Source organism: Trachemys scripta, chromosome 1 (assembly GCF_013100865.1).
Source record: "Trachemys scripta elegans isolate TJP31775 chromosome 1, CAS_Tse_1.0, whole genome shotgun sequence".
Lineage (NCBI taxonomy): Eukaryota > Metazoa > Chordata > Testudines > Emydidae > Trachemys > Trachemys scripta.
In genome coordinates, this window is record NC_048298.1 from 210632378 (window position 1) to 210647808 (window position 15431).

At 41.2% G+C, this 15431-nt stretch overlaps 1 protein-coding gene across 3 annotated transcripts in view; it reads right to left on the reverse strand.

The window, feature by feature from the left end:
- Positions 1–8361: 8361 nt before the first annotated feature.
- Positions 8362–15431, reverse strand: part of CDKL5 (cyclin dependent kinase like 5) — a 213508-nt gene continuing 206438 nt past the window's right edge. For all 3 annotated transcript variants that reach the window (XM_034755895.1, XM_034755902.1, XM_034755884.1), the window contains one exon: positions 8362–14597. In XM_034755895.1, the coding sequence (XP_034611786.1) occupies positions 14211–14597 (387 nt within the window). In that variant the 3' untranslated portion in view covers positions 8362–14210. The remainder of the gene's footprint in view (positions 14598–15431) is intronic.

The following is a 15431-nucleotide window of genomic DNA, read 5'->3' on the forward strand; positions in this document are numbered from 1 at the left end:
CAGCACATAAAATAATAAAGCCAAAGCTATTATAGACGTGTATTGATTTTTGAGGGAGAAACGTTAGCAAAATGAGGAAAACTGGCTATATCATTTGTATCAGGCTGGTGATTTGCTGTTTCTCAGCCTAGGTGGATGGCTTCTTCACTTGATGCCTATTCTTAACTTATCGTACAGGACTTGCTGGAGTAGATCAGCCTATAATTCCTTCAGGTCCAGGATCTTGCCTCTACCAATGGACAACCAGTGATGCAATACATGGCGTGGGTGAGCGGCACAGGGAGCAGGAATTCTTTCTAGATTCCTGTCACGATCAGATTATGTGAGACTTGAACCCACCAGCACATCACTCAAAATGTTGTTCTAGCCTTAACAAATAAAGCAAATGCTTTTCATATCAAATCTTTGGGTGAACAGCACTATATACATGCAAAGGACTTAGAGTACTTTTACAGGCATTAAACAAAATTTCACACTATACCTGTGACGTAGGTAAGTATTTTTAGACTCATTATACATGGACTTGCTCGTGCTCACACAGCAAGCTAGGGCAGCACGGGCAGCCGGACTTAGGCCTATACACTCCATGAAGTTGCACAAGGTCTTGTTCCACATGCAGACATCAGACTAAGCAACCAATTCCACCTCCACAGGCTGTTGGATACTGGTGCTACTGGGTTATGCAGATATTAATTATAGATGGTGATGCTTTGTTTCTAGTGTAATGCACTGGTGTGTGGGTGGACAAATAGGGGACTTTGTAACACACTCATCAGTGGGTTACACTAGTACCTGGCTTCCCAGTCCCTCAGGGAGAGTCACCAGAGGCCACTGAGCCTCCTGAACAAGTGTATGTTTTAGGTCAGCCAGAAGGAGTAGTACATGTGGTTGTTGGGGAGGCAGAGAATGTGAAATAAGTGGGAGGGGACCCATAATATTAACATGCTTTATACAGGGCCAAGCAAACCTAGGGCTGAACTAGAGCTCTACTGCGCTAAACATATTCCCCTTTTCAAGATGAATTTTACCTACCATCACCAAGCCCACTTATATCGGGTCACTCACAGTTCTCTGTAGTTCTTATGAATTGAAAGAACTCTCTTGTCCACCAGCATCACCAGCTCCCCATCATTTCCTCCTGCAGATCAGTAACAAGTGTGTTCAGTAAGTGGCAACCCAACTAGTAACCTCTCACCACCGGGGGGTGCAACTATTCACTCCAATTGTTTCCAATTCATTTTAATACAACCTTGCATTACCCAGGTCAGGTCAGGACACCCAAACCTTCCACCTGAAGGTAAACCTGTGATAGCAACTGGGGCCCTGCACCTTAGCATTTCTGAAAGAGTTACCTGGTACCAAAGTGCACCAAAAGGTTCCTACTTCATCACTGCATTTTGACCTGTTTTTAAGACTGGTAAAGAAACACAACTGAAATTGTTCATCAGTCCTGGAGAAGCCTCTGCAGTATTACACATTGGACGGGCCCCCTCATCAAAGCCTGGGTGTTTGGTTTGTTAAAAAAAAATCCCACTCTCTATTCTTGGCATGCTACTTACTCCTGTTGGAACCAATTGCAATGCTCTCTGCCTCCTCTTGCTATGGGCTCAATCCTGCCTCCTCGAATGCAGCCACACATCATGCTGTATGTTCTCATAGTATCATGCAACTCTTTTGTGGGTTTCTCGAATAGTTGACTGCAGAAATGTCAGTCAGCAGTGAAGGACCAATTTGCAGGAGAGCAGGTTTGTACCCAGAACACTTACATAGATCCACCAGTGGGAATTTCCTTAATGTAGACAGGGCCTTAGATTACTATGGTGATGTAATCATTACCCAGCCAGCTTCATGTCTAAGGTGGGATTATGACAGCTACTTAAGGGCTAATAGTTTTTACAGTTTCTACATCAGTCTCAAAGGATTGAAGGGAAATTGAACACAAATGGGGAAGAAAGAGAGAAAGAACAGCAACAAAGGCCAGACTGACAACTCACCAGTGATGACAGCTTTACAAGTCTGCATCTATTCAGGATATTAATACTTAATGGCGGGAGGAAGGGGGGGGTGGAGAGTGAGATGTGACAAAAATGTGGAACACACCTTTTGCTGCAGGTAATTCATCACATTTTATTCATTCATGGTGGCAGATGGGGTGTAGTTCATGATTCATTTGAGCTCCCTGATAATAAATCAGAAATGTAAGAAATTTCTGCTCCTCGGGCAGGTTTGCAGACTTCTGCTCTTTTGCAACAATAGGCTAGTGGCTGCAGTGCTACAGGAAACACCTTTCATCATCTGCTTGGGGTGTTTCCTATAATGTTTTCTTTGGTCTCTTGCCTCCCAAGTGCAACTTCCTTTAAAAAAAAAAAAAAAGTTTCCCCAACATATGGAGAAATTCCATTCTTTAGCAGCAGGTTGGAAAGTCTTGTTTCATCATCTTTTGGGTTAAGGAGGCAGGGCCGGCTCCAGGGTTTTTGCCGCCCCAAGCAGCAAAAAGAAGAGAAAAAAAAAAAAAAAAAAGCCGTGATCGCGATCTGCGCCCTTTCAGGGCAGCAGCTCTACTGCCACCGCTTCAGTCTTCAGCGTCAATTCGGCGGCTGGTCCTTCGCTCCGAGAGCCGGACGTGCCGCCCCTCTCTGTTGGCCGCCCCAAGCACCTGCTTGCTGCACTGGTGCCGGCCTTGTAAGGAGGTTTCTAACATACCACACTAGCTGCACGGAGACAGTCCTTCCCAGAACTCTCCCTGAAGCCAAAGGTAATTCCACATGCACAACACTGGTTTCTGGGGCAATGAAATGCCACTGGATACAATGAAAATAAAATAAAATGTTGATGGGGTTTCCCTGTTTGAAATAACTATAGCCCACCTATAAAACTGAGTTAGCAGATTACACCCTCATTTTATGATTATGTTGAAATGTCGTATTCCTCCTACTGTTAGCTACTACTCCAACTGTCCTATCCCATGTCCACAGCAAACATGTCCTCCTCAGCATCTGATCTCCACCCCTCCTAATCTCAGACCTCTCCCTTCCTCTGTTCCTCTTGCATTTCAGGAAAGCTTGGCTCTCTTTTCCCCCAAAAGTGTAATTCCTTTTTAATTTAAATTCTAGTCAATCTCCATGGGTCACTAAGCAGACTGAGTGGGATGGGGAGCAGAAGTTGGGGCAGCAGTTTTTGTTGTGGGCCCGTGAATAGGGAGTGCTAAGGGAAATAGCCCATCGGCATGGGGGAATTCATAGTGACAAATATATACACTCTGAGCGGCTAATAATGGCCTTCAGGCAGAGTACAGTGCTTTGTATGCTGTTTGGTTACTGAGAAAAAACTGGAGTTGTTATACAAGTCACACACCTTTAGCAAGTGAAGGAAGCACCATAATGTGAAATAAATTCTCGGTTATTGGTAAATTAATGAACCCTGCTCTTAGCAGGATTAGATCATTTTAGTCATTAGCGCCTAATAAATAGCACATCCACATTTAATTGATTCTTGCTCTACTATATAATAAAATGAAAGCTGTGCAGAGGTACTGTCTGGATAGGGAGTCCCTATGTTAAATCTCTTCTTAAAACACAACTGTGGAAATCATTATTCCCTTCCCTTTGTATAAAATGATAAAGTAGAATGAATAGGCACGTTAAACTTCCCAGCTGCACCTCATCCTTTGCCTACATGTTTTCTCTTTAGCTTGGACATTTTATGGGCCTGGGAACAGGTTTGCTTATTTAAATGTAAATAATAGCACCACAATTATTACTCTGCTGCTGACTTGCTGCATAACCTTGAGGAAGTCACTTAATCCCTGAGGTTCATCTGTAAAATGGGGATAATGGAGGCTAATTAAGGATTGTGCCATGGATATTTTTAGTAAAAGTCAGGGACAGGTCATGGGCAATAAAGAAAAATTCACGGAAGCCGTGACCTGTCCGTGACTTTTATTAAAAATATTTATGACAAAATGGGAAGCCCTGGGCAGCTCTGTAGGGATGGGCTCGGAGTGCTGGGGGCCCTCACCACCCATGGGGGGCTCTGAGTTTCAGGGTCCCCCACTCCACTGCAGCTTGGAGCTACGGGGATCCCCCTGCTGCCCGCAGGGATCCCCATGCAGCTCCCAGCCACCGTGGGCTGAAGTCACAGAGGTCTTTGGAAGTCACAGATTCTGTGACTTTACACTATCTCTGTGACAAAATCATAGCCTTAAGGATAATACCTCACCGGGTGTTGAGAGGCCTAATTAATTAAGTGGTCAGAAAGTACTTTGAGAACGGCACTTTTGTTGCTCCAACTCAACATGAGTGTAAAGCATTAAAGCAAGAGTGTGACTAATAATGTGATGAAAGCACAGTAAAATGAGCCAAAATACAATTATGAAAATCCAAAGCTATTCCTAATACAGCCTTTTATTAGCATATCAATGTCATTCTTACTCACTGACACAAGTGCCTCCAAGCACAATCAAACCGAACGGCGGCAGGAAAGACTGGGAGAAATGGAGTGAGGCAGTGCTGAAAAAGGAATTTGCTGGGAGTGGAAATTCAGCTGGTAAGCATTGGTGACAACTTTTAAAACCCTGTCAATCATAATGACTTTGAAATAGAAGCAATGAGAGCACGACCTTGAAACGGCTTGCAATTTAATTAGATCAATTTTTAGCCTGGAGGGACTATAAAGTGACAAGTAAGGTCATTGTGCTGAGTGGTCAAACTAGCCCGGACGTTGAGTTGCCAACTGTAAATTAGGCAACATACATCTGCCTGAGGCCTTCCCATCGAACTGCTGTACACCACTTATCTGAGCCAATGACCCTTCCCTCCTAATGGATACAGGATGGAATTTTCCTTTCTAGCTGTGGGAGAGGATTGAGACCACTTCACTCTCTGTCTTACCTGCAGGGAGGGAGACATCACCTCCTTACCTAGCTCCCAGGGAAGAGGGAGAGCCTATATTTCCAATCTCTTCAATGAGAGTTAGGCTCCACTCTTTCCAAGCCCTTTATGGTTGCCAGGAGAACACGCACAGCTGAGCTGGAGAGAGAAGTCAGTCAGCAGAAGAAAAATAATTGAACCTAAGCAGTTCACTTATGATAAAAGGTTGTTTCTCGACTCTGTAGGGGATATAGGCAAAGGAAATGAGCAGATAAAACAGCTGAACACCAAGAACATTGGGGTCATCACTGTGAGGTCGATAAATGAGGAACACAACAAGGAAAGGTTGTAAGAATAAAGCTGAACTAGAGGAAATAGAAATTTCAAATAGATTTCTGGCCACCAGCAATTATGTGGGAATTCTGGATGTTGGGCCTGTGGTACTGGATGAGCTGAAAGCTACCAAAGCAGTGGTTTGCCTGCTTAAAAAGTGAACCAAGCCTAGTTAAATGAAGACATCAGCCAGTTTGGTGGTTTGTTAGCATGGCAGCAGCACTTACCCTCAATACTGCCCCCAAATGGTAACTCACTCCAGCCCATCAGAATGGGACAGCATTGCAGAAGCAGCACACTTCACTTCCTGGAGGTCACAGAATGAGGCGGAGGGCTGAGAGAAAAGGTCTCCATTCCTCCATACAGCTGCATCTGACCATCCTTTGTGAGAATGATGGCACAGGGTCTTTGGCAATGGCAGAGGAGGGAGAGGCTTGGACGACTCTCCCCAAGGTACATGGAAACCAAAATTCTTTAAATTTACTGAGCATCAACAGCCTGCTCAGTGCTGGATTAATAAAGAGGATACTAACCTAGCCACAAGTAGCTAACAAGTTACTGTAGACCATGTGGTGACTGAATCTGTGATCTAAGGAATCTTGCAGAGTTCATTGTGCCTTTGTGGAAGATGCATATTGCAAGGAAGGATTTAATATCCTAGAGAGTGATTTGGTATGTATATAAGGAGGCATTTAAGCATTGAGGGCAACATGACTGAGGGGCTAGAAAGGGGGCACATGAGGGAGATGTGGGAAGATATGAAGGGAAGAGAGATGGGTAAGAAACGAGCGGAGAAATATAGGCAGGAAAGTAAGGCCTTTCAGGAAAGGGCAAACAGCTTGAAGGCAGGAAGAAGGCAATGAAGCAATACGAAGAGGGCAATGATATGGCCAAAGGCATGGAAGAGGATGGGATGGGCAAAACTAAGCACAAAGAGGACAGGCAAAAGGTAAGAATCTGGAAAGAGAAACACTACTGTGATATTCTGGTTTTCATCAATGTAATGTACCTGTGGCATGGCAAAAAACTAACCTGGGTTAAAAATTGATCTGGAGTATGAAGGCTCATGGGCCAGATGTAAGTATTTAGGTGCCTAAAGATGCAGATAGGCACCTGGTGGGATTTTCAAAAGCATCTAGCCCCCTAATTCCCATTAATTCCAATGGAAGTTAGACACCTAGACACTTCTGAAAATCCCACTAAGTACCTATCTGCATCTTTAGACACCTAAACACCTCAAAAATCTGGCCCCCATATGCCCACCTGGAATGTGATGCAAGGTTCACATCCCAAATGCACAGAAATTGCAGAGATGATTTTGATGAGGAACCATGGAGAGCTAAACCACTTAAATGGATGCCATTGGTTTCTAAGGGTCAGGAAATGTGGAGACCCCAACAAGTCATCCAGCCTTTAACCCTCTTCCCCCATCTTAGCATGCATTCCTCAGCTTGATGCATTCATGGCAGAGTAGTTCTTCTGTGGCTTCTGAGCAGTTCTCCTTCAAGATGGAGCACCTTTTGGCCTTTTTTGGTAACAGCTGGTGAGCAGACAACAAATGGAGACAATATGCCTGGGGTGGATATGCTTCAAGGGGCAAAGCTCCAGAAATTTTGGCCTCTTAAGGGAGAGGAGGAAGAGGGAACGATTTTGCTTTCCCTGCCGCAAAATAAGGTATACAAGCTGGGGTATTAATAGATAAGGCATGGCCCAAACAGAATAGTACTTCAGCACCCATCAGAGAAAACTCTGGCACAAAGGTGGAAGGAGTGTGTTCAAACTCCAAACACCTAGGCCAAGAATTTTCAGGGGGACTCGTGCAAGCCAAACATCTCAGACTGGGAAGAGGTCAAGATCCAGCAACAAATGTGTCTACTGAGGCACATTTCTAAATTCCGATCCAATTCTGATCATCTGGATTCACACGTCCAGCATGTAGCAACACAATGAAAGGTTAGAGACAAGCTGATATGTCAAAGGAAACTCCATACTTGTGGTGTGAAATGCTCTCTGAGTAACATTAGCCATGAGAACCTCAATTTTCTAGTGCAAAACCTGCATTTTATTAAAGACATAGTTTGGAAGGCCCAGTCAAAAATACATTGTGCTCAGTAAAAATTAACCATTTCCATGCTGATAATTAAGGTTACCACAGGATATTTTTTCTCTTTTATAATATTTACAGCAACAATAGAAATTGTACAGAAGTTAAGAATGGAATACATGCCCAAAAATAATTGATACAGTGTACCAACGACATGATACAAAGAGTTGTATATAAACACTTTACACATGGTTTATTAACTTGTGTGAAGTCTTCTTTACATATCCAACACATTTTAAAATCAGTTTGTATTCAAGGATTAAAAAGGTTAACACAACATCACACCCCTTCCACAACAGAAAGCATGGTAGATTTAAAAGTTTGTGCGTTTTAGAATTTCTAATAGCTGCTAATGGAAGTGGGTAATTCTTTACCAATAAATTTGGAAGTTTGGAAAAACTACCTCCACAATTTCATACTTTTGGCATAGCCCTTTCTGCCAGGTGGTGAAAAATATCATCATCAAGTTCTCCAAGCCTTGTTCTTTGGCCATCCCTCTTCCTTTGAGACCATATAATTCAGTATTTGACAGTGGAGATCTAAGCAGTCCTGAATGGTTTTCTTAACAGATTAATAAATGCTTCAATGGAGTTTCCAATAACTTTACACTTTCAGGGAGGATTTCAGTTCATGATCATTGTTCCACATAATCCAAATTTATAGGTCAGAAATTACTCCTTTTGATGAGACATATCCTTTCATATGATGCACCTAAAATAGGAGTACAAAAACACCTTGCTGGGGAGACAGCAAGCTGAGGACACAACCTATAGACACAACCTATACTTTGGGCTTAGCCTTTTACTAAACCGTGATACACTCGGTCATCTGATTTACATCTCAAGAGTTTACACAAAGCGCTTCAGATTCAATAGGTTTGCAGAAATTCATATTCTGTGCTGCAGACTGGCTTTGGCAACTGGAGATTTAATGGAATCAGTTCCTGTGAGCTGCCATATCCAGCCCTGTATGTTTATGATGCCCCCCTCTATTGCTGAGGCTTTCCTCAGAATGGACATAGACAAACAAATTCATGTGAAACCTTAGTCTGGGTGCTTTTTTTTACTGTGTTCTAACTCATCATAGAGATTGATTTTTTTTTAATTTTTATTTTTTTGTGGAGGGAGGGAGGGAAATGGGACAATGAGAAGATTTCTTCCTTGGATGAAGTGAAAAATTAAACTGAAGAAAATCCTGAGCAAGTCTAAGGATAGCTGTCTCTGCGTAGAGCAGCAAACCAGGGTGGAGTAATAGATAAGGCCTCTATCTCCCTGATAATCTGCGCTAGAGCAATAGCAAAGAACAAGGCAACTACAATATTTGAAAACTACATGGAAATAAATGGAGGGCACAAAGGGAAGACTGAAAAGCAGTGCAAAGATGACATTAGGATTCCATGAGGGTAGCTGAGCTGGCTTAGAGGTTTTTAGAAGCACATCCAGATGAAGGCCAACTGAAGTTCTGCTATTAGGCTCCTAAGAGCACATAATTCTCTTATGTTAAAGTGTAAAATGGAATACTTTATAGATCTTTTCCTGTAAAAATTACAACATTTTATAAGTCAATGGTAAACTGAAGGCCAACTAAGCAAACCCTGACCACATTCTGTAAGAGTGAGGAGGTAGATCAACTCCGAGAGAGGACAGGAAAGGTCCAGAGCTACATCCCTGATCTCTTAGCCTTTAAGCCATCAACTCCACATTCGGTCTCTTGGGCTGAGACACCAAAAGTCACGTGCATTTGGCTATGTGTTTTGAATTACACTTTGCAGAAGGGTTGGGATAGTAACACAGTACATTGTTTTAATGGAGGGAGAGCATCCAAACGGACAACACAGAGATGGCTGCCCCTACAACTGATCTTATGCATCTTACATTTAGTCATTGTCTCCAAGAGGTCCTCTTGCTCCAACCAATTGCCTGAACACCAAGATACCTTTGATCATGACAGCAGCCATGCAGAACTAAGTGGAGGTAAACTATAACCTAAATCTACCACACTTGTACCTTATACATTCAGAAGGTGTTCAAGCAGGCCACTCAGCCAAGGGATTTTTCCATCAAGAGAGTCTTCCCCCCAAACTTGTTCCTGTGATTTGGGGCTGATTGGTGAGAGAAAAACTTTGCAGTTCTCTCATAACATCTGACCCAAAAGCACCTTATGCAATGATGCTCCATGACTGGAACCAGCTTTTCCTAGAAACACCAAACTATGTATAAAAGTTTATTCAAATTGCTCCTTAAATATCCCAAAGGCTAGAAGTTAAATGGCTTTTCTCCTCATTCACTGCAAACCCCAGTTTATGAAGTGGTCAACATTATGACAGACAGACAAAGGAAGTTGCATGGGGAAAGGCACCTGTTCCTAGAATAGTATCCTGATTTAAAGGATATTTTAGAAATGGTTAAATAGGGCACTCTACCTTTCTTAACGTCTCCTGTGCCATAATCCCTTCACTGCACACACTGGGCCTATTTACATCAATTCTACAACAGCAAAGCTGAGTGGTACACAGCGTGGTCCCCTTTTTGGATATCTGTGTCTGCCAAGAGACACTGAAGAAATTAAACAAATGTTCACAACCAACACAAATTACGCAATACATCATTATGGCTATTCAGAATATTCCTTGTGGAACTGACTGCGACTCTAATGTTTCTCATAGCTCTACTCACACACACAGTTATAGTTCTTATATTAATTTGATGTATAAAAATTTAAAACCTGCCTGACTCCCAAATTGTTTTAGGATCGTGAACAACTAACCAGAATAGGAGCCCAATTGACTTTCTGGCTGATGGTCACCCTTGAAAGATTGTCAATTTTACTTTAGATAAACAACAACTTCATCTCCAATATTAGCTAAACTACATTGCTCCTATTAGAAGAAATGCCTAAAATACTGCAGATTATTTAAGGCAAGTGGCAAGTTTTTAAGGATGGCCACCGCAGTATAGTAAACTCACACTTGTAAGGACTTGTGGGGGAAATAAAAATCTAGTCTTTATTTTGTGCCTTTTCAAACTTCTTTGATCAGATGATCTTTCATAGAGACCCAACTGGAATGCTTAATAGTGGCCAAAAAATCTCAAGCCTCTGCAATAATACCAGTCCACCTCTTTAAAGGCATAACCCACCTTTGCTCCCAGAAACCTATGTGAGAGAGGAAGGCAATAGGTCTGTAAATTATCTGAGGATGAATCCATTTGAGGCCTGTCTTTACATTGATCTAAGAGAATGGTAGTCTGTAAACATGCATTAAAATGCAGAGACATTAGAACCTATACATCCAGTTCATAACCTGGATCTGATCTGGCAGCAGAAATCAGAGTTTGAGGTTGGTCTTGAGCTCTGTGGGTTGGGAGAATTTGTAGAGGCAGCAGATTGACTTCCTGAAGCAGAGAGTGCTACCCACTGTTCTTCTCAGACCATGACCTCTACTTGCACTCAGAACAGTGATGGTGCGTGCTCCAGAGGGAATAGTGAACCTCTGAATATGCTGGTGGAGCAAAGCGTCCAACAATTTCAACCAGCCTTGCACAATTCCCTTTGCCCAGAATATGTACCTTTCCCCCTGACAGGTGAGTACCATATCATTAGTTTTTTCATTATCATGGTCAAAAGGGCAAAACAAAAACAAAAATCTGTGTTTCTAGGTTAGCAAACTTTCATGACAGTTGTGAAAGGCTAGTTTAGGTCCACGTATAGAGTATAAATTTTAATTAAAAAAGAGGTTAACGTGCCTATTTTTCAGTTTACAAGAGCCAAACTCAGACAAGTTTAGACAGCTTGAATTGTATAAATGATCCTAATTAATTCCTGTGAACTGGTTTCTTTTATGTTCTCATTAGGGCCTCCATCATAAGGCAAAACAAATTGGCAAAGAATGGAAACTTAAGCCCTAATTTCGCTGCTTTATTCTTAGTAAATCCACTGAATATATAATATAGCAAAGTTAGACCTAGAGACCAATAATCTCAGTAAAAAGCAAAGCTCACACTTGAAAAATCGTTTGCTCTGTAATAGGCTTTTCTCTACTCAAGAGTTAGCAAATCTCAGTTATCCTAACAAGATTCCTTTGGGAGCCTTAGCCAAATTGTATTAGTAATACACTAAATGTTGGGAATTTAGGCAGGGTTAAAAATATGGGAATATTTAAATCAACACCAGTTCACAAAATGAGAATTTCACTTTCTTTCAAACAGAAGGAAGAGAATTACATACATTCAATGCAGTTTACTGATCAGTTTTAATTTTTCAAGGTTTGTAGAAGTTTCTAAAGAGGAAATTGCGGTACAGGATAGAGAGATCTCATAAATTTGGACCAGCAAATAGTCTGTATGTTTTCTGAATCACACTTGAAGCTGCAATAAGGATGTTAAAGGACTGACAGTACAATTAGTATCTCTCTTATTTAGCTTACTGCATGCTGAGGGGAAATCCACTGGAGGCTTCTGTTCTTCCTATAAATCTGCATAATGGCCCAATGTGATTATCCAAGTGTGAAGGCCTTAACAGCAAGGTAAGACGACTTTTAGAGGCAAAATGCAAGTGATGTATTATTTAATGAAAAAAGAAGTTCTTATAAGACTAACGAGCCAAACCCGGCCACTACCAGTCTTGCAGACATTCATACAATACTGCTTAGAGCCCCACTCTCAAACTAGAAACTGCATTATTGTCTACTGAGCTTATCAAGACATAAAAAGCACTGTTTCACACCCACCACATGTATATTATATATAATATATAGTATTTATATATTACATATATCAGATAAAATCTGAAAAAACAACACATGCACATTTCTTTCAGGCAGCTGAGAAATCAAGAATTCCTGCTTTATAGTCTGCCAAACTTGTTATCAATTTTTTTTTTGTACTGTGCAAACCTGAAACAACATACTGTACCCTATGAGCCAGATTTTGCAAGTTTTGGTGTCAATTTTGTTTAATGTTCTTAAATGCATTATTTTGGACTTCACCTCCTTTTGCAACAAAGTAGGAACTCCAAATGTTAATAGATGGCTATTTTTACATCTATATCTGTGGCTAAATTATGACATTCATACTCATCTTGACTTCTTTTTGGAAAGGACAGAATATCTGTAAGTACAATCGATATATGAAGACAACAGGCAGAAAGTGAGCGACACTGCAGACTGATGCAAGAGTTGAACGAATTAGTTTAAATGTAGGAAAGATTGTATTGTTCTGACACTACAGCCTGATGCTCCTCTCACCTACACCAAGTTTATATCAGTGTAACTTGTTTGACTTCAGTGGACTTGCTTCTAATTTACACTAGCGTGAGAGGGGAAATCAGGCCCTACACTTAAAATCCATTGTTATAAAGGCGGCAATCCCTTTTCTTTTCATAATATTCTACAGGAGATTGAAACCTCCCATCTAATATTTTGTAGAAACTGGAAACTGACTGTGAATGGGAATATTCTGATAGCAAGCTACAGGGAGAAATTAAACTGCCCGGCACCATTCCCACCTCTAACTGAATATCATTATTTTAGTAGCTTTAAGTACATCCTGAAACAGGAAGAAAAGAAAGTGCAAGAGCATTTTAAATTTAAATACAAGATTTATCTTTCTAGTTAGTAGACTTTTAAACCAAATGTAAAATACATATATGCATAAAAGCTTATACCATGATTTGCAGTGTTATGCTATGTGTAAGTGTCACAACTTTGGCATGTCACTTGCAACTCATGCTATATTTCTTTGGTCTTCACCCTATTAAGTGGAAGAGCATCTGCGTTAGCTTGTGGCAAAGGGGCACTTTCTCCCTTTAGAGAAAGATAAGTGATACCAAGCTTTCTAGTCTCTTGATGCAGATGCATAACTCCCATTGACACTACTGGGAAAGCTAAGTGCACGTTCAGGGGAGAATATACCATATTCAGATTACTGTACAGTTCCGTAGTCTCTTACATTCAGCCAATACCTCCAACAAAATAGCCAATATAAAGTTTTGAAATGAATATTATACTTTTGTTTGCTATCAATAGTAATGCCTATAGCACTGCGCTCTCATAGCTGAGCAAGATTCATACTGTTACAGTCACACTTATATCCACATTCAACTCCCTTTTATTAGAAGTATAATACTGCACTTTATATCACAAATGTATAAAAATATGGCAGATAGTGTCATAACAATACTTTTCTTTTAAATGAGTATATTTTAAAAAAATCAGTTATTTACCATGTATATATATTCGAGAGAGAGAGAGAATAAAATACTCCTGATGCAATATATAAATGTTACTGTTAGTTTTTATAGAAACTACGGTAGCTGTTGCACTGCTTCACAATGTTTCAAACAGCTCAAACTAACTTTACATTGTAACAGAAGAGAGATGATTAGAACAGTACGATATTAGTTCATCATAAATAAATATTACAAATCCTATCAAATGTGGAAGTTTAAAAAACAAATTTAAGACATACAATTCAACTTTAACCCTTAACGGGGATACTTGTATCACATAAACCCCACTGTTTTAACTAGGCAGTATGTAGTAAGGGCATAAGTCTAGACACTAATTGTTTTCACCCCTCGAAGTGCCAGTACATACTTAAACTCACCCGGGCTTTCAGACAGAGATGTGCACTGAGCTGGAATGTAAATGAGAAAAAATGGCAACACATTTCTTCTCCCTGAATTGCACACACTATCATCCAATGAGATTTCTGATGACTGGTAATTAATAATTCATCTTGTTTTAGTATATGATCCCTGACTATCAGTGTGGTGCCAAACAGTATAGCCCCACAGGTACATATTGCACACTTTTATAAAGCTGAAAATACAGTCTTACTATCACCAGCACCACCACCAAACCCTCGATTTAAATTCCCATGTTAATTGGTGTACAATCGGGAGTGCCATTACAAGGCCGTCTCCTTTAAATCATTCAGATTTGGCATTCGGGATCGGTTTGTTCGGTTATACGTGGGCCCATTCTGTCCACTCTTGGAAGGCAGTTGATCAGAGTAGGAAGTCCCATCACTAGCACTCCTGTTCACTGGAGACACATGCCAACTTGGTTCTATCTGGCTTGGTATCTGAAGTGTCGGCCTGCCTTTTGATTGGGGCTCCTGCCGCACATTGCTGCTGCTACTGGAAGTTTGACTTATGGGGTGAATTCGCACTTCAGAAAAAGAAGCTTTGGCTGGCTGACTCGGTAATGGCTGGAAGCGGGATTCAGAGGGGATAGAATGATTTGAGGAGGAGGAGAGATGTAACAGCTTCCGAAGGGATTTTAAAGGTTGGCTCTGGAAGACAAAGAATGAGGGAAACATTTGGTCTTATGCCCTGCTGTTATATTAGCATGCCACCCTTTCTGTAGGAAAACTAACTGCCTTGGGCATGTCTCAAACGGAACCAGCTTAACGTTAAAAAAATGTCAGGACTTAGTCACTTTTACTGTTAACTAATTCTGAATATTTAATTTCAATCCACTGACTAGGACCCACTGTATAGGAATATGGAAATACATCAAGTGCTTGGTGGTTATGATCAGTATCTACTATTGCTGTCTGAACAGTTGAGATAGCTACAGTAGAAAAACTTTGTTCCACCAATTATTTTTTTTTAAATATGGCAGCTGCAATGAAGTTCTCCTGTCTGGTTTTGAAGCTCTAGGGGGGATGTCTACATGAGCGCTTAGTTCACAGCAAGCGGGATGTATGCGTCCACATGGATGCTGCTGCTGTGCACTACAATTTCTGTAGTGTGCTTTGATCTGCTCCTGTTTCCAAGTGGAGTGGATCAAAGTGCACTAGAGAACTTGTAGTGCCCAGCAAGCAGCATGGTCCACATAGACGCATAGTGCATGGCAGGGTAGCGTGAGATAGATTTACAGCCCAGCTTGCCTCAAACTAAGTGTGCGTGTAGACAAGGCCAAATAGTCTGTTTTTGTTTGAAAGCGCCTCTAATACAAAAACATAACCAAAGCTTTTGCAGCCTCAAAGGTGGACACAGGAACTATTATGGCTTCCATTCTGGATTTTTTGCCACTGCTATAGTCCTATTGGTACTGCCCCGAATCCAAGGCGTGGGGAGGGGAAAGAAGGAAGGTTGTGATGTCCTTCCAGCAGGTGATATGT